This window comes from Sycon ciliatum, chromosome 11 (assembly GCF_964019385.1).
Source record: "Sycon ciliatum chromosome 11, ocSycCili1.1, whole genome shotgun sequence".
NCBI classification, from domain to species: Eukaryota; Metazoa; Porifera; class Calcarea; order Leucosolenida; family Sycettidae; genus Sycon; species Sycon ciliatum.
In genome coordinates this window covers 26,163,579-26,184,037 of record NC_088653.1, presented here as the reverse complement: position 1 = coordinate 26,184,037, position 20,459 = coordinate 26,163,579, and the positions used below count along the sequence as shown (strand labels likewise).

Genomic DNA, 20,459 nt, shown 5'->3' with positions numbered 1-20,459 from the left:
CTGTACAACTTTCGATCCCCTGGGATCGAAACTTTTCAAATTTTCAATCGATCGTAACTCAGTCATTTCTGGTTTATTTTCAAAAACTAAATTATCTAGGTCGAAGAGAAAACTCCCAGCTGTCCATTGAAACAATGGTAAAAACACTCCAGAGTTACGAAGCTCGAAAGTCAAATTGCGGCAATTGTCGCTCAATAGCCGCGTGTGCAGATTTGAATAATGGATTTCCCCATCTTTCTGGGCATCCAGTGACGTAGAAACACATTCAAAATGGCAAACGGACTCGTGGCACATTGTGAAAGTTTTTGGAAGTAAAAATTAGTTGTTACAAGCAAGGAGAGCGAAATGGCTGATACAAGACGACTTCTGTCGGAATATTGGCGTTGCAACTAAGACGCTGGGCTGTAGCGCTGGAGTTTTGACCTTCGTGGTGGCAAGTGTGGGCTCAATGTGTTCCTCTTGCGACGAGCTTTCCAGGAAGCTCAAGATTGGAAAAATCGTCAAAAGGAGACCAAAGTTATGACCCGGAGAATTATGGAATTTGAGGCGAGTCGAGATCAAATTCAGTCTGCGTACATTTTTTTAAGTACATAAAGGGTTAAGTATGGCCATATGGCCAGAGAATGTCGGTCAGGCTCGAGATGCACGAAATGCCAGAGGAAACACCACCTGCTAATACATGATGTGTTGGATAGAGCAGGTTACAGCCGGGAGAAACCGACTGAGATAGTAACGGAGAAGAATGTTGGATCGTGCTGTCTACACTCGCCAAGTGTGCAGCTGATGACCGGAGTGGCACGAGTTGAGGGAAGAACTCGAAACGCGAAGGTTCGCGTGTTCCTGGACTCGGGTGACTGCAGCGTTGGTGTCAGCAATCGATGCAGAACACGTTGGGGTTGAAAATGTAGAGGTGAAGCCGTTCGGCGCGGAACCAATCCAACAGCGCATGGATAAGTACGCCATCACGATCCAGGGTAGCTCCGCTAGCATTCGGGTACGCGCGTTCCTGAAACCAACGCTTGAGCTGGACCTGAAGTGCGCAAGTCCGCAGACCGTTGCGCAGTGGCACAGTTGGGGAGTAGAGCTGAGTGACAAGCCTCAACAAGGGACATCAGACGAAATACATAATGCTGTTTGGTGCAGACTATATCAACGCGGTACTGCACAGCAAGAAGGAAGTTAATGGTGAGACGGTGTGGAACACAGAGATAGGTAATGTATTATCTGGTCCAGCGTCTGCACCAAGTCGAAACAGTCAGCCGGTGACCGTGTCATGTGTCACAGCCCACATTGAACAACTATGGCAGTTGGATGAACCTCCAGAACAACATCAGCACCTGCCATCGTTCCCGCTATGTCGCCAGGGCAGCGGGTACCAAGTGGGTCTCTTGTGGCGAAATGACCGTCGCCCAACGGATAACTTTGCTCAAGCTAGAGTCATCGCAACGCGGCTTCTTGAAAAGCTGAAGAGGAATGGGAAGCGTGCGCTCTATGATGATGTGCTGATCAGGGAGTACCGCGAGCTTGGAGCAATTGAGCTGGAGCCGTGAGAGCGATGCCGGGTACTATGTACCGCATCATGGTGTATTCCGCGAGCACGCTGCAACCACGAAGTTAAGAGTGGTGTACAATGCCTCGGCGACGGCTCCAGATGGCAAGTCGTTGAACGACATGGTTGACCCTGGACCGTCGCTATTGCCGAGTCTCGCAGGTATGCTATTACGGTTCCGTGAATATAAGAGCGCGCTGCAAGCGGACATCCGCAAGGCTTTCTTCATGGTCGCGGTTAATCCCGAAGACCGTACCTGCGTTTCTTGTGGCCCGGTCGAAGCGACAGCGATGAACTGTTAACCTCGAGGCTAACGAAACTGCCATTTGGCGTAAACTGCTCGCCGTACATGCTTACTGCGGTGATTCAGCATCACTTGAAGGAGCTACGGGCGTTGTCTGCACCCAAAGAGCGAGATCGTATTGATCTCTTGCTCACGAGTTTCTACGTTGACGATTTGGTCTCTAGTGTCTCAAATGCCTCGGAAGCCAAGGAGATGCAAGAGTTCAGCGTGCGTGGGCTTACGGATGCTGGCATGGAGTTACGCAAGTGGCGAGGCAACGAAATCCCGTGCGATCCAGAGGCCGGAGATAAAGTCTTCGGTCTGAAATGGAAAACCAGTGATGACTTGCTCAGCATAGCAGCGCTAGGCGAGTCCGGTAGGCCGTCTGTTTGGACCCGGCGATCCCTCCTCAAGTGTGTTGCATCAGTGTTTGATCCGCTAGGTCTAGCAGCACCGGCAGTTGTGCCGGGAAAGATACTGCTACAGCAAGCCTGGAAAGTCGGAGGCGACTGGGATGATATGTTGCCTGATGGCATCGCAGCCGCATGTGCGCAATGGTGGGGAGAGTTGGCCGAAGTGGTGAGCATTGACATACCACGTTGGATTTGCTGCAATCTTGACACGCCGATTGCGCTTCATGCCTTCGCCGATGCCAGTGAGAAAGCGTTTGGATGTTGTTTGTATGCAGTCGTCAATGGACAGTCGCACTTGGTATTTGCCAAGGCCAAAGTGGCACCTGTGTCTCCGCCCACGTTAGCCCGCCTTGAGTTACAAGCAGTATGTCTAGCGTCTCGCTACGCTGAGTTTGTGGTGAAGGAGCTGCGTGTGACCGTCACGCAAGTCTATGGCTGGACTGACAGTCTCACTACCGTTCATTGGATCAGTATGCCATCGTACAAATGGAAAACATTTGTGGCTAACCGCGTCAGTCAAGTCCAAGAGATATCGAAGAAGGTCGGCATTGTGTGGAACCATTGCCCGGGCCTTCACAACCCAGCAGATTTACCGTCGCGTGGGAGTAGTGCACAGCAGATCCGTAGTCCGTTCTGGAGGGGCGGACCAACCTGGATCACGGAGCCCAATGACTGGCCCACCGCATCCTCAACCGCAGCTACAGATGAGTCCAGTGTAGATGTACGAGTGTCAGCCACCACCTGTAGTCAAGAATCTGCTAAGGAATGGTGGCTCCGATTCAGTAAATGGTCGAGGGCACAGGGCATGGTGACTCGGATGTTGCAGTGGAAGCACACTGAGCCTCGTGCTGAACTCTATTTTGCAGCAGACAATGTATTGTACCGCATCGTTCAAGCCGCATGTTTCGCTGAGGATCTTGAGCTGATCAAGCAAGGTCAACCAGTGAAGCCCGGGTCGAAGGTGTATCAGCTTGCACCGTTTCTGGATGAGCATGGAGTGCTCAGAGCCGGGGGACGACTTCAACACAGCGAGTTGGCGTATGGAGCCAAGCACCCAGTCCTGTTAGGCAAACATCATCTGACCAAGTTGCTGTTGGAGAAAAAGCATGTTGAAAGGATGCACCAAGGTGTAGAAGGAGTCTTGTCGTTCATCCGTCAGAAGTTCTGGATTATCGGTGGTCGACGAGCGCTACGCAACATTACTCAGCGATGTGTTACATGCCGCCGCTACAAGGCTAAGGCTGCCTCAGAAGTCTGCCCGCCGCTGCCAGAAGACCGAGTTGTTCACGAGAGGCCGTTCGCAACTACCGGCATCGACTATGCTGGTCCGTTGTACGTGCGCCGTGTTGAGTCATCTCCGAAGGTATGGATAGTTTTGTTTTTTCACGGCTGAGCGTAGCGAAAGAGTGCAAAAAACGTATTTTTCACTCACAAATATTTTCGTGCATTTGCTCTTGTTCTGCGCAACTCCGTTGAACCTGCCATCGTGGTCTTTGTTTTTCCTCGTGGTAGTTGAAGTTTTCAAGTGCTCCAGTTTTTAGTTTCCACTCGCAGCCACACAACACCACAACTCATCTTATTATTTTTCAGAGTAGATCTACAGTGTAATAGTCCAGAAGAAAGAAACGACAGTGCCGTGCACCGTCTATAGTGAATCGGTCCAGCCTACAAAAGGTCCACATCGCCTGATTGGGCCTGCAAGCTGATGTACCAGTAACCTGACGTTTTTGGGAGCTGCAGATCGATCTGCGAAAGGCGGAAACAGCTAAAACGAGCTGAGCGCAATCCGCCACACACAAGCAAGTTTGGTACCAGGCGGAGCAGAGTCACCGTTGACAGCTACACAAATCAGGGCGTTTCGGACGACCAGCAAAGATTGTGGAAGTAAAATTTAGTTGACAAAACAATTGGTCACTCAGTTCCGACATGTCGAGTCGACACCTGCCTGTACCGCAACCATACTCCTAAAAGGCTTCAGCGAGTCCTTGAGAGTTTTCCGTGGGCGCAGTGACGGGATCGAGAGTCTACGGAGTCGCTGATGAGCGCTGTCGATCACAACATCGTGTCCCAAATGGTGGCGAAGCTCCTGGCAGAGGTGACACCGGAGTCATACTGAAGTAGTTGGCTGATATCGTGGCGAAGGGCAGCAAGGTCGTGGCTGTCTGTTGACAACACCAACCGGAGTTCACTGGGACAGCCAGCCAGTTTTCGGACCGCACATGGACCGGAGAGAAAAGATAAGTATCAGTACTTGAGACTGTGGATGTTTTTTCGATAATTTACGAAGTACATAATCATGTAGTTGACACAATCGAAAGGGGTGTACATGCCGTCGTATTCAAGGGAGCAAACAAACGCCCAGCCCGTACCGCCCTAGGCCCTACACAGGGTGCATGATCAATGTCACAGGACCATCAGAATGTTATGGATGTGCAGAGCGATGTACATGACTGTATCGTGTTTGTAGAGGCAACCATGAACAACAAGAGTAGTTAGTTTGTCAGTCTGAGTACAAAAATCGGGCAACAATGGCATGGCAGTAAATGTTGTCCAAGTCAAACATCGTGCAAAATGCTAGTAGATTTCCGGCCAGGCGTAATCGGGGTGTAACAGATTTCGACGTCCGCAGCCATCGGACACGCAAGGGGGGACAATTGGCCGGCAGGACGAGACAAATGTTTGTTTGTTTGTTTTTTTTTCACGGGTGGGGCCCACCAGACATGGTTCCGGAAGAAATTCACGCAAAGTTGACTGCTTGCTGACTTCAAACTTGTGTTCCTGAGGTGCCCATCCACCTCAGTCACGTCAGATTATTAGTAGTATTATTCACACATTTCTACCGAATGAGTACGCGGCTAAGCAGTACAGGGAGCCAGCATATGTTCTCTCAGCATGTGCAAGCAAAGAATGAGGAGTACATGGGCAATGGAAACAGTTCCAAAGTACAGCCTGGGATTGTACGAGTGCAAACATGTACGACAATAGTCATGGGCTATTGCAGCAAGCGACAACAACACAACAGATAATGGGGCAGCAACCGCAGGGGGGCACGCGATGTTGACCAGGGGTGGGAAGCAGTACTGTCCAGGTTTCCTTCGTCCAGAGAGTAAGACTAGGGTTCCCGAACACGCTCAATATAAGTGTACGTTCCAGACGGAGCGATAGCTAAAGCGGCAGGTAGCGCGTAGTCCTCACTCGGTCGCTGCAGTCTGCAATGTGCGAGGTGAGGTAACATGATGGCACACTGCACAACTCCACTGTTGTAACACCAAACCAATTCATGAAAGTTAAGCCACCACTTTGATTGTGTAAGGTGTGCGAGACACCCCAGTCAGCTGCCAGGCCAAGTCAACTGGTTAAAGCGTTACGTATCTTGATCTCGTTTGTGCATGCCGTCCTTATGTTTTCGGTGTTGAATCTTAATGGAGTATTTATATATGTTTTCCTCTTGCTGTCCTCTCAGTACCAAGCCAGTACCTAGGCTGTGGAACAGACACCGGATCACCCACAACTGGACATGATGCAAGCGATTGGGAACGGCCTTGTGTGATGTATAAATGGGTAACCCGGCTTGCCATTATTTAGTGTGTATGTGAGTGATGACGGAGTGAGTAAGAAGCCCGATGGGCAGTGATGACACATGATTGCGTAGGGCTTGATGGAATAATCACGGAGAAGCCCAATGGGCAGTGAGGACACAATATTGTGTATGGCTTGATGCCATGATGAGGGAGAAGCAAACCAATTCATGAAACCAATTCATGAAAGTTAAGCCACCACTTTGATTGTGTAAGGTGTGCGAGACACCCCAGTCAGCTGCCAGGCCAAGTCAACTGGTTAAAGCGTTACGTATCTTGATCTCGTTTGTGCATGCCGTCCTTATGTTTTCGGTGTTGAATCTTAATGGAGTATTTATATATGTTTTCCTCTTGCTGTCCTCTCAGTACCAAGCCAGTACCTAGGCTGTGGAACAGACACCGGATCACCCACAACTGGACATGATGCAAGCGATTGGGAACGGCCTTGTGTGATGTATAAATGGGTAACCCGGCTTGCCATTATTTAGTGTGTATGTGAGTGATGACGGAGTGAGTAAGAAGCCCGATGGGCAGTGATGACACATGATTGCGTAGGGCTTGATGGAATAATCACGGAGAAGCCCAATGGGCAGTGAGGACACAATATTGTGTATGGCTTGATGCCATGATGAGGGAGAAGCCCGATGGGCCGTGATGACACATGATTGTGTATGGCTAGATGCCATGATGAGGGGGGAGGGAGAAGCCCGATGGGCAGTGATGAGTATGGCTTGGTGCCATGATGAGGGAGAAGTCCGATGGGCAGTGATGACACATGGTTGTGTATGGCTTGATGCCATGATGAGGGAGAAGCCCGATGGGCAGTGATGACACATGGTTGTGTATGGCTTAATGCCATGATGAGAGAGAAGCCCGATGGGCAGTGATGACACATGGTTGTGTATGGCTTGATGCCATGATGAGGGAGAAGCCCGATGGGCAGTGATGGCACATGGTTGTGTATGGCTTGATGCCATGATGAGAGAGAAGCCCGATGGGCAGTGATGACACATGATGGTGTATGACTTGATGAACGATCATGTGGTTATGAATGATTACAGACATGTTGAAACCGGAAGAGAGAGAGAGCCTCAGAGAGAGAGAGAGGGTGAGAGAGTGAGAGTTACATAGAGGTATGTGGGGTTTTTATGTCTCGGTACCGGCTTTTCACCCCGTTTTTTTGTCGGGGCACGCGGAGGAGTGTACGTGCACGGGCAGTACGTGTGTGTACAGTATGTGTGTGTACAGGATGTGTGTGTGTGTGTACAGTACGTGTGTGTACAGTGAGTGTGTGTTTGTGTGTGTGTGTGTGTGTGTGTGTGTGTACAGTGAATGTGCGTGTGTGTACAGTGAATGTGCGTAAGGGTGCATGTGGGTGCAGTAAGTGTGTGAGGGGCGGACGTGTGCATTCGATACAGGATTCCTTCTCTTGCAGGAACTGAACGGACGTCCAGCCCAATCACGGCAGTACAGCACCTCACATTGAACTTACTGGCAGTACTACTCCATGATGAAGCACTCGCAACCTAGCAGGGGAACTTTCGGGCATTTTGCAGAGATTTTGTCTACTCGGAGTGCACTGCTGATCATGTTATCCTGGCTGATGTGTGCTCGCCCGGTTGCCACCGGACCCAACCTGGCGTACTAGTGATCATCCCAGGGCAAGTCTGGCCGGGTCTCCATAATGTTCATAGTAACTATACACTTGGCCACAGATGGTGGTCACAGTGCCCAAGACTTTGGCACACTGGCGCCATGCGCCACACTGCTCGATTTTCCTTGTCCAAATCTATGTGTGCTGCTCTCCTATCGGCCTCACTATCCTTTACATCGTGAGTGTGATTGCTCTGGTAGACCACTACCCCATGTACTGAACAGTCGCTTTGTGAGTGAAAAGTTTTGTTTTTTCACGGCTGAGCGTAGCGAAAGAGTGCAAAAAACGTATTTTTCACTCACAACTATTTTCGTGCATTTGCTCTTGTTCTGCGCAACTCCGTTGAACCTGCCATCGTGGTCTTTGTTTTTCCTTGTGGTAGTTGAAGTTGCCCGCCCACCCACCCTGGTTTCATGGGAGTCGTCCGCTGTTCTTCTTGACAATCTATGCCTATGTGTGTGGCTTATGATTATGACATACACCGGTTATTACATACCATTCCTTGCTATCTCTATTCTTGGGTCTGACTGGCAGCGGGGCAGGAATTAATGAAAATAGAAAGGTTTTTTGGCCGAAAGGCGTGTTTTTCCTGTAGCCCGGTTGAGCGGTCGCGGCTAGGAATGTAGGGAGTCATTGTTTTTCAGGCGCTCCCCTGCTGCCCAGTCACCCATGCTCACCACTGGCCATGCTGTTTCACTTGATTTCACGGCCTTTTCTCCCGCTTGCTGGCGGTTCTTTGATGGATTTAGATGTTTTTCGGCTATTTATCTATTCTGTGGCTGCGAGTGTGGTTTTTTGCTTCTACTCATTTCTGGAAAACCACCACGGTGGTGAGTGTGATTGCTCTGGTAGACCACTACTCGTGAGTGTGACTGCTCTGGTAGACCACTACCCCATGTACTGAACAGTCGCTTTGTGACTGAAAAGCATTGTTTGTGTGTGCCACCACCAGAGCAGTTCACTTGGAGGTGGTCGATAGTTTAAGTACCGAGTCATTCTTGATGGCTTTTCGGAAGTTTGTCGCGAGACGTAGTTTGCCATCTCGGATCAGGTCTGACAACGCTACAACGTTCAAGGCGGCATCTGACAAACTGAGTGTGCCATGGATGTTCAATCCTCCAGCTGCACCATGGCATGGAGGCTTCTATGAGCGAATGGTTGGTACAGTGAAGAGTGCCTTGCAAAAGGTAATGGGAACAGCGTTTCTGAAGGTCCAGGAGCTTGAGACCCTCTTGTATGAGGTTGAAGCAGTGGTGAATAGTCGTCCGCTAACTTATGTGTCTGATAGCCTGGATGAGCCACCAGTAACCCCTGCAATGATGATGGGTAACATATGGATGTCGTCAAAGAAGCCAGCAGGTACTCTGGACGCTGCGCAGATGTCATCGAGATTGCGTTACCTCAGTCGGACACTGGAGCATGTCAAGAATCGTTGGGAGGTGGAGTACCTAAGTCAGATGAATAAGCACCAACAGACCATGTCGCGCCCTTTAGCTATGGGTGATGTTGTCTTTCTTCTCGATGATACCAAGCGCAAACAGTTCTGGCGTTTGGGACGGATCATCGAGTTATTCCCTGGTCGAGATGGTAAGCGTCGTGTTGCCAAGGTTAAGTTGAGTACCAGTACCCTGTTGAGGCCGATCCAAAGGTTAGTGCCATTAGAAGTATCGTCACAGGACGTGGATCCTGGGCTTGCAGTAACCGCTCAACCTGCTATCGTCCCTCAGCAGCCAGCGTATGAACCGTCAGCACCGTTACCACCACCACGGCAGCAGGAGATGACGCGTTCTGGGCGCGTAGTCAGAGCCCCGGATCGTTTTTGACTTGTGTGCATTGTTGTACGGCGGTGAGCCCTTTGGTGGGGAGAATGTTGTAAACCACCAGTTCTCAATTGGGAAAGGCCTTCGCGCTTATGGCATTGTATTCATTGAAATGTTGTATTTCGACTCCGCCGTACCGCTGATGTTGCTGCATGGCATACGCTATATGCGTTGTGTGCGTTTTGCTGTATACGCTGTTATGTCCAGTTTTATATGCTTATGTTTTGCATGTACGCTGTTTTTGCATGCTATAAATAGCTGGTTTTATTAGTGTTCATTGTTAATTATTCGATGAAGTGAAATATGCTGTCTAAAGGAAAAGAGTTGTCCTCGTGCCGTGTGGTCGTACGATCCTGACAATTTAGAGAATCTTAGAGGGTTCACAACACTAATGAACGTAGTCAGGTTTTCTACTATACAGATCACGACTACCTACTCCACGATCCAGAGCTAGTCCACGGCGCACAGACTTCTCCTTGTCACAAGCGGGTTATCCGAGGTATAAGCACACTACACTACACATCCGTGGCCTGCACCAGTCCAGTGTAATCCCGGCTGTGCGGTTCAAGACGATGAACCTTATGAGCTAGACAAACTCGTACCCATCACTGCATTGCAGATGTGCTGACCTGTCACTATGCTCCCCTCATCAACAACTCCTATGGAGACCAGAAGCAAGACATGTGAGGTAGCAGCTCCACAGCCAGGGCAATGCAGACATGTGAGGTAGCAGCTCCACAGCCAGGGCAATGCAGACATGTGAGGTAGCAGCTCCACAGCCAGGGTAATGCAGACTTGTGAGGTAGCAGCTCCACAGCCAGGGCAATGCAGACATGTGAGGTAGCAGCTCCACAGCCAGGGCGAAACAGACATGTGGGGTAACAGCTCCACAGCCAGGGCAATGCAGACATGTGAGGTAGCTGCTCCACAGCCAGGGCAATGCAGACATGTGGGGTAACAGCTCCACAGCCAGGGCAATGCAGACATGTGGGGTAACAGCTGTACAGCCAGGGCAATGCAGACATGTGAGGTAGCTGCTCCACAGCCACGGCAATGCAGACATGTGAGGTAGCAGCTCCACAGCCAGGGCAATGCAGACATGTGAGGTAGCAGCTCCACAGCCAGGGCGAAACAGACATGTGGGGTAACAGCTCCACAGCCAGGGCAATGCAGGCATGTGGGGTAGCTGCTCCACAGCCAGGGCAATGCAGACATGTGGGGTAACAGCTCCACAGCCAGGGCAATGCAGACATGTGAGGTAGCTGCTCCACAGCCACGGCAATGCAGACATGTGAGGTAGCAGCTCCACAGCCAGGGCAATGCAGACATGTGAGGTAGCAGCTCCACAGCCAGGGCGAAACAGACATGTGGGGTAACAGCTCCACAGCCAGGGCAATGCAGACATGTGAGGTAGCTGCTCCACAGCCAGGGCAATGCAGACATGTGGGGTAACAGCTCCACAGCCAGGGCAATGCAGACATGTGAGGTAGCTGCTCCACAGCCACGGCAATGCAGACATGTGAGGTAGCAGCTCCACAGCCAGGGCAATGCAGACATGTGAGGTAGCAGCTCCACAGCCAGGGCGAAACAGACATGTGGGGTAACAGCTCCACAGCCAGGGCAATGCAGACATGTGAGGTAGCTGCTCCACAGCCAGGGCAATGCAGACATGTGGGGTAACAGCTCCACAGCCAGGGCATAGCAGACATGTGAGGTAGCTGCTCCACAGCCACGGCAATGCAGACATGTGAGGTAGCAGCTCCACAGCCAGGGCAATGCAGGCAGCATCATAAACCACTACCTAAAGTCGGGTTGGTGATGCAGCCACCATTGCCACCATCACCTTATTTGCTATTGCCACCATCAAGTTATTTGCCATTGGCTCCATCATCACTAACCTGGAACGATAGGTCCCTGGTTCGAGACCTGGTGGTTAACAACAATTATTTCTTCGCACTTTCCCCTTTATCATTCCCTCAACTAGTGAACATTAAACCACTGAAGGTATTATACATTTTAGGGTTAAAAAACAAAAGAAACAAAATCCCAAAATTTCGCTCACCTGAAGTATAAGTTGGTACAGGTTTGTTGGCTGCAGGACAAAATGCCAATAAACAAAGAAAATAAGTTTGTTTGTTTGTTTACTTGTTCATATTGTAATTCACCAGATATATAGGCAAAGCTGACGTCTAGTTTAACCATAGGACACGACTTTCAATAAATAATATATGTTTTAAATTATAAATTGGCAAGGGCGCAAAGCAACATTTCACACAGCTTTGTTGGATCAAAAATGCAAAGATCAATTAATGTTGTGCAATTTGAAACTCGGGTATTGAGCCAATATTAAATGTAGCAAGGAAAAAAGGACATAAAATGGAAACGAGTTACAGTTTCTGACTGTACATAGTATCTAGTTAAAGTGGTGGAGAGTTACTCTGAACTTCTTTCCATATGTCGTTTTTCCTTTCTACATCAATTAATTGGGAAGCTATACGAACAAGACCCAGTAAAAAACTGAACGTCTCAGTAAAATAGACCTCCACTGTGACTATGACCGTTTAGACCATGGACAGTACAAGTATTTTTTTTTGTTTGAAGTTTCATTTTACATTGCAAACCAAACGTCATTTATGCCCAATATTATGATGGTAATAGAGCAAGTGGAAAAGTAGTCAATAGGAAATAATTATATGTCCCGGTAATTACAAGCCAAGTTTGAACAGAATTACCAATCAGAGGGAAGTGGTAAAATAAGGAGTGATGCCAGAGGGAGGTACTATTTTCGGCTGTAAAGCAGCAGTAACAAGCAGTAGTTTACCACAACTATCGTTTCGCCGTATAGATAAGGACGGCTCATCAGGTGTGCAAGAATAGATTCGGACGGCGAGCCAAGGATAAATTTAAACATATTTTATCTTACTTATTATTGGCTCTTCATCCAAATCCATTCGAGTACAAGTAAACGCGGATAAATATAAATATGTGCAAAACGGTACCACTGAAGTAGTTATGACCAGATGTGCAAAACGGTACTACTGAAGTAGTTATGACCAGCTGTGAACCAATGTAACCAAATAGTATAAGGTCAACAAGTGGGACAACAGGGCACAAAACTGAAGAGGAGCACTGAGACATTTCACGACCTGAAACCTAGCTACTACACATCTACAAACCACACACCTTCATTTAGCTTTCCATCCCTTCTTTGGATCTTTCCTGCTCTGAGCCTCCCAAGTTTGATGGTTATCGGTTTGCGCCTCATGGGTTTGTTATAGTTTGGTGCCAGGTCATTGAATATCTCAACGTTCCTGGTCAGTGCTCTGCCCTGCCGCCGGTCACAATTGCTGACTGTACATTATGTGCCTAGTTTGGTGGACAATTGGTCATAACTCGTGACAATGTCATGTTGTCCTGTCAATGGAAGCTAGGATAACGGTGAGGCACAAATTTATGCGTTAGAGTTCACCAACTGAACCAAATTTGCAACAGTCAGACTTGCACAAGGTATCCCCGGACTGGCAAGGAGTACAGAGAATTTCCACGGAAACGAAGTGAGCTAGGATGTGAGCTATAATTATATCTTTTGCGTTTGATCAGTGTATTTTGCATACTCAGATTTATCGTGATGGATAATAGTCCTCAATTTGAATCACATTAATTTGCTCAGTTCTGTCAAGAGAACGCTATTCAACATCTCAGAACGCCCTCTTTTCACCCAGCCACAATGAGAAATCCCGTGGACATGAGTTAAATGAGCAGCAGGCGGCGAAGACAGCATGCAATAAGGAGTGAATGCAGTCCATAACACACACGAAGTCAAACAATGTCCAAATATACTTCCTCCGGAAACAAAAACTTCATGACTTTTTTCACTGCGTTTCGCTGCTGTTATTTCGCTCACACTCCCTCTCTGGTTCTGTCAGCCTGAAACACTGACATGACATTTCGGAAGTGAAGGAATGCAGGATTCATATTTTGGAGAGCCGACAATTGTCACAGAGCAAGGCTGTCGACGCTGCAAACAAAGCAAAGCGAACATGTTTTTCATTCTTCATCCACCAGGCGCAATGGGAAGAAAAGCACTGCGCTCACTGCTCGTCGTAGCTATTTCTTAGTTCAGAACTTGACAGCGCAGGACAATGGCCCTGAGGAGCAAGAAGAGTGGAAAATGAACGGCAAGAAATCTTCACCATCCCTGAACCGCCAGTCTGCATGCGAACAGTTCGGCAAGATGTCGAAACTTCAAATCGCAGAGATGATGTGACAATCGTCACTTCGCGCAGCAGAGCAATATGAACAAGTTCAAAATAGAAGTCGTTCAGCCACTGCAGAGCCCAGACCTCAACGTGGATGATCTCGCCTTTCCCAACAGCCTTGATGAAGCGTCCTTGGTCGCAAATTGAGAATCTGATCGCGGCAGTCGGGAAGTGCTGGTACAACTATGATATCCCTCAGAGGAAATTTGAAATGTTTGGCATTTCCTGTGCTTGTTGTTCCTGGGCATCCTCGAGCGAAAGCGGAGGCAGTTGGAGAAGGATGTCAGGTAACAGCGAAGACGATCCGGGACGCGGAAAAGCTTCTCCATGACATACGACATCGCGTCGATCGACCTGCCACTTGGAACGGTTTCAGCGGTGATGAGTCGAGCGATGACGACCCAGATTGGGACTCTACTCCCACGAATCAATCCTGTAGATATGTCGCTTGAATGTGTTGATGTGTTTTTCTTCCAGAACACTTTTGTTGAGCACAGTAACTCCTTGAAAAGTCATGTCGAAAAGTCACGAAATTTTAGTTTATGAAGGAAGTATTCGAAAATGTTCTCATGACTTTCGCCATTGTCTTCTAATGAATAAACCAGAACGCAGAGCATTGTATAGATGCGAGCCAAGTATAGTACAGTAGAGAAGTATGAGTAAGAAGGGTAGTACTTGGACAAGACCATGTACAATTAAGCGGGAAACAACGCTTCCCAAAGTCTTGGCACAAACGCTGCAAAAGAACTAGAATATAGGAGGGTAAACTATGATTATGGGTCAGCCGTTCTGAACCGTGTCCATTAGATTATTCCATTCAATATAACCTTCTCTAATGATTTTTTGGCATGGCAAAACAGCTGATAAAAGGATTTAGCATTCCGCGCACGCAGACTGCATGCAGGCAGGCATACATCATTAGCATTCCGTGTACACAGACGGCATACAGACAGTCATACACCAGACGAATAAGGCTAGGTTGTGTTGGGCAAGTACTGGTGACGAGGAACTGGTTGGTCTTTGCCGCAAGGTAGGCACGAGCCCGTGAGGCTGCGAGTGCCGCAGGAAGGCACAAACCCGGAGGCTGTGATTGCCGCAATGGAAAGGCAGGACCATAAGGCCATAATGCCGCAATAGAAAGGCAGACCAGTTATGAGTGACTCCTCACCAGGTTTATCGTACTTGAAGTAGGAATGATGCAATGTAGTATTAATGGTTAGTGGTGGGATGGTGGGTCAGCAAAAGACAAAGGCAGCAGGATGCAAGTCGGGCATGAGCCAAAGCAGAGAAGACTCAAAACTGAGAATGGCAAGGAGATGTGCCACGTTGCGGACTCGGACTCGATCAAAACTGAATTTAATTATTGTGATGGCGTACGCATAAAGTAATGTGATGCACAGCAGGCAGTCTTGCCGGTCGCGGCAAGGCGCGACCGGACAAGTGCCGCGGCCAGAACCGCGGCCGTAGAAAAAAAAAAGGACCGTAGAGGGCGCTGTTGCGCAGCAGATACGTAGTTGCGAGATGTGCGCCTACGCTAAACTGAATTCATTACATGAATACATCACTATATGTTCCAAACAGAAACCAAAGACTTACATTCACGCTTCACCGACATTCTGGGTGTGTATAAATACATAGAATTCTTTGCATATCAACTCGGATACTGAGCAATAGTAAATATAAAAAAAGAGAAGAAACACATGAGAACGAGTTATGGAGCAACTACCCACGAGAAATGTGTTAGAGCTAGGTCATCGTGTTACAGTCGTGGATAGTTGCTACATAACTCGTTCTTTTGTGTTTCTTCTCTTTTTTTAAATTTTGTACAAATTCATGATTTAGAAGGCAGGCATGATAATTATACTTGTATAAACGACTATAAACGACTTACGTTTGCAGATAGGGAAATTGACCCAGCTTCCGTTCTGGCAATATGCAGGTTTTGGATCGCTCTGGGTGTATCCTGACATACACTGCGCTGAACCAGCATCATTTACAGTAAGAACAGTAGTAGTATCCACTCCATCAACATTCTTGCAAATTCCTGAAGGAGACAATCAAGCCGCAAGAGTCATTGTCATCGACAGCAGCAGTACTATGAATCAGGTCACAAAGGCTGCCGGCACAAATTACTTCTCAGCCAGCGTGCCCAAGTGTAAGTTACAAGGATTGTGCCACCAAACAGGAGTGGGGGGGGGGGGACATAAGCCCGCTCTTCTGAGGGTGGCAGTCATGGACTGGGATTTGGTAGGTTCAAACCTCACTTTCCATGTACGGCCCCACTCGTGCAGTCGGTGAACGGACACCTGCAGTGACTGCGCGGCGACGTCTGGGGTCAGCTTTGAGGTGACTAGGCTGTACAAAGTTGTGTCAGCAACATAGGCCTCCAAGCTGGCGCCGTCGGCGAGAACACCTGGCGCGTTGTTGACATACGCCAGGAAAAGCGTTGGTCCAATAATGCTTTCCTGGAGGACTTCAGTGGAGGTCATATACATAGATGACGTTCACCCTCCAACGAGCAAATGTAGGGAACGGGTGTCCAGGTTCCCTCAGCGCTTGCCCGGGCAGTTTGGAGACCTTGCAAAGCGTCCGATGTTCTGAGGCCTCCTCGACGGTTGCGACGTGAGCAGGTGGTGGTCCTCAAAAATACTTTACGGTGTGTCTGTTTACAAGAGTTTCCATGACTTTCGAGATTATGCACAGTAAGTGTATGGGCTTGTAGTTCTTAAGGGTTGGCAAGGAATATCGCTGGTGGATAGGAACCACGTTGGCCGTCTTCCACATAGGTTGGACTCAAGACCGGAAGCATAAAATTAGGACAGTGGCTCTGCGAGCTCATGAGTACACTCCGACGCAGAAATACCGTCAGGCTCTGTTAATGTATAGACAAAAAAAGTACCAAGAAACTGCAAATTACGCTATAATGTCCAATTACACCACCAGTTACTAAACAATCAGCTCATGCGACAACATTGCACTACACTGACCGACGGTACTGACGTTCTACAACTAACTAGCTAGCAGCTCTAGCACAATTTGGATGTGCACTCCAACAGTCTTCCAACTTGAATCGTGGGTTGACCGTATAGTCCAATGGTTTTGCCACCATCCACATGGACATGCGCGAACATCTGCCAAAGTCCTTCACGGCTGAGGCTTTCAACTCGTGCTTATCTTGGTTGCGCTCAGCTTCCCATCCTTATGTTATTTCTATAACTTAGAACCTTCGAAGTTGGAAGGCTGTTGGAGTGCGCATCCAAGATGTGCTAGAGCTTTTAGGCAGTTATTTGTTGGATATATTAGCCAGTTATTCTCGTAGCTATGCAAAATACGTCACTTCAGTAAAGTCTGGCACTAGCCAGGGTCCACACATCTTTAATTCTGTGTAGGTTTGTTCGTTTTTTGTGCCGTCGGCATGCCTGGCGCTGTCCCGCACCTGTACCGTACAGTACCGTGCCATCAATGACAGCTGGCCGCAAAATTCAAATGGGGCTTTCAAATGCAAAATCATAACGTGAAGCAACTTGGAAGAACGAGTATGTATGCGAAGTGTATCGGGGGGGGGGGGATGCATGCAGGGCGATAGTGCAAGTTCGAATCCCAGGTTACAGTACGTCTTAAAACAAAATAGGAGAAAGGAAAATTTATAACATCCCTATCCTTTTTTCGCCTAGGTCAGTAACCCTTTCAGTGCTAATGACGAGATATCTCGCTCTGTAAAGTGTACCCGAACGGCGGATGAGGAGATATCTCGCTCCACTGCCCACACAATAGTACAAAGTGCATATATCACTGTACAAACTGTCGTAACTTTTGTCAACCAAGGCCGATTTTCACACACAATATACCGTTGGAAAGGTATTGAGCTCAGCGCTGTCCAGTGATATAACATTCTTTGCGATAGGACTAGATTTGAGTGAGCGGTGACGACTAGAATTGCAAAAGTCAAAAATACGCTTTCTTGCCATCTGTTCAAACTTTTTGCTCGCGACTCGCTTTTTTTAGTGGATTTCCCTTTATTACAGCGCATGCGTGTTGGACATCAAACACACTGCTTGGATCCCAGCTTTGCAGCGCAGTTTGAATCGTGACGTTTGGTTTAGTTTGAGCGAGATGGCGAACAAAAATGTATTATGAAGTTGTTTAGCGATTCTGAGACATGTAGGGACATCTTCTAGAGCACATAGAAGTGACCATGGCATGCCTAAAGTACTGGGAGTCCTCGCTTCGCTCAGGCCTTTCCAACAAGCCATAGATCATGGAAATCTATCAATAAAATCAAAAATTGCGAAAGATTTTGCTCGGCAACGTGCATGCAGGGTTCAAAATGAAAGTAAGTGCGCTGAAAGCTTAGCCAGCAAGGGGAAACTAAGCCAGCAGTGAAAGGGTTAAGGACTTGGGTGGTAGATGACAATGGTGTATCCAATCAACGGAAAAAACATTTCCATCAGTTCTAAAAACAGCCATGATGAGCTAGGCAAAAAGCATAGCGTAGGACCCTGAACTGATTGTTTCTCATGAACTGATTGTTTGTCATGAACTGATTGTTTGTCGATTGTTTAGTAACTGCTAGTGTTTGTGTACACTAAAGCGCAACTTGTAATTCCTTTGTCCTTTTTCTTGTCTAAAAAGAGATATGATTGTTATGTGTGTATGCTGACACTCAATTTGAGTGAATTATTTTAGTTGTGATTGTTACTGTCTCCCAGCCGAGGTCACACACACTAGTTCCAGCAATACAGTTATGGTAACAAGGGATTCACAGGTAACACGGGAATACAGGTACTTCAAGTACTACCTCCGACAAGCGAAACTTGGCGCGTTTTTTTAATGATTTCAATAACTCAACATAATTCACACTTCACGATGGAAAATAATGATTGGTTCACCAGAATACAACTTGATAGCCCAATGGCTAACTAAACAAGGACATTGGAATTTAGAGACATAGCTTCATAAGTCAGTCTGAGTCGCTCTCCTCTGATTCGGACGTCGCAGCTTCTGGACGAGAGGAATCACAGTCGCTGACATCCGACGAAAGTGCGACTAGAGCGCATTCAGCTGCAGTAAGAGCCTCTGCTGTGACTGCTCTGCAACTCTCGATGTCGCTCCGATGTGCTGTCCGCGAGCCACGATGTCGAGGGTATTCATTTCCACCGCCACTCTCCAGAATGCCGTGGTACGAATTGTGTAAACACCTCCACACGGACTCCATCTTTTCGGCAGGGTATTCACGCCAACAGTCCAAAATCGCAGCCAACAATTCCTGGCGATTTTCCTTAGCCACCAGAGATACATCGCTCTGGAGGCTATTGAAAAACGCCAGGTCGTTGACATCGACGTCTGGACTCTGTGCTGGCTGAGTGACCACGCAGAGAGAGAACCCCTTCGTTTTGCTTTGACACGCAAAAGCACGGTGATTCTCCTTCGCAGTATGGGGGCGCGCACCGTCGTGCTGGTACAGGAGAGACTGGCCTGCCTCAGCACACGGTGTACCTCTCATACGTGAGAATCGCCATGTACCACTCACCAGCTCACCGCTTGGCTTCCTGCATCCGGAAGCATCGAGGTCGTACCTGGCAGCCTTGTGGTACCACCACATCTTTTCCCGTATGGCCTCAAATACACCACCCTTGGCGATGATTTTCTTGCGATAGGCGCTTGCATCAACTGTGACATCTTCAAGAATTGTCGTTTGCCCAGCTACCACTCCAGTTCTCCTGTCACTGCGCTTAGCTAACCTCTCAATAGTGAAGCTCCACATGCCGATGCGACCGTCAAATCCGTATTCAGGTCGTGGACGGGCGCAGACCGCGAGTACCATCACCTTCGGCATTCTACTCTTGTGATAAATTTTGGGACTGCGAGGAAATCGGTACTGACCCTGGCGATCAGGAAACACACGACAGATCTGACCGTCCTTCATCATATAGAACCATTTCTCGTCCCCGTGTGCTGAGTTCAAGAAATCAGGTAAGCGCTGAGTGGAACGGTCCACCTGGTCGAGTACAAAGTTCAAACGATTCTTCTTGTGGGTGCGAGTCAATTTTGGCTTGATGTACCGCCGCTTCCGTACCATTTGCAGGGCTTTGCTCCATGTCCGGACTGTCTCCCGTGACACATCGATCCCGTCCTCCTTCAATTTACCAGCCAATCGTTTGTAGGACAACTGGCCCCAGAATTTGTTGTTGATTGTAATGAGTCGGGTCGCCGCTTGTTCATCAAATTTTTGACATCGACCTCCGCATTCCTTCCTGCTCCGTGACCAAGCGATCTGTTCAATAGGTCGCCCATCGCTTGTTTGTTCTCGAAACCACTTTAGCTGTCTGACTATGGTTCTTCGCTTGATGTTCTGGCTAGGGAAGTCACGGCGAAGCTGATCCAAAGACTTCTTTGTGAGGCGGCCACCTTTGGTGAGAGCGTCAGCGCGAAGTGTGATGTTTTTTTCGAGCGGGCGTTTTGATGTCTTGATGCGCTCTTCGAGCCTTTCTAGGTGTCTCAAGAGGCGGTGGCTGCTCCAAAACTGCTGCGGCTACTTCACGAACACGTCTCCTCATTGTCTACGAAAATACCTAGCGAAGGGCGAAGGATGAAGTTCAACTTAGCGGTTGAACGGTTGACAGGTACTAGGTTCAAAGGTACGTTATTTTCGAGAAAAAACGCGCCAAGTTTCGCTTGTCGGAGGTAGTAAAACAATGTGAAAGTCGGATAAGCCTGAGCCTAAACGCTCTCTCTACTCAAAGTCCTCAAGAAGCTTCGCCCCAAATCTACATCCGCGGGCAGCTCGGCTCAGATCAGTCCGTGTGTGCATTTCAAGCATTGGCATGGCAGTACACCAGAACAGAGTTATAATATTATAACACCAACCATTTTTCAAATTGTCTTTGCATATGAAAATGGTTT

The 20,459-nt window shown here is 48.3% G+C and overlaps 1 protein-coding gene across 1 annotated transcript; it reads right to left on the bottom strand.

Annotated features, from left to right (window-relative positions):
• Positions 1-18,516: 18,516 nt before the first annotated feature.
• LOC135827237 (uncharacterized) lies at positions 18,517-19,635 on the bottom strand. Its single transcript, XM_065339766.1, has one exon. It carries the CDS (start codon positions 19,633-19,635, stop codon positions 18,517-18,519), a length of 1,119 nt encoding a protein of 372 aa, XP_065195838.1.
• Positions 19,636-20,459: the final 824 nt, after the last annotated feature.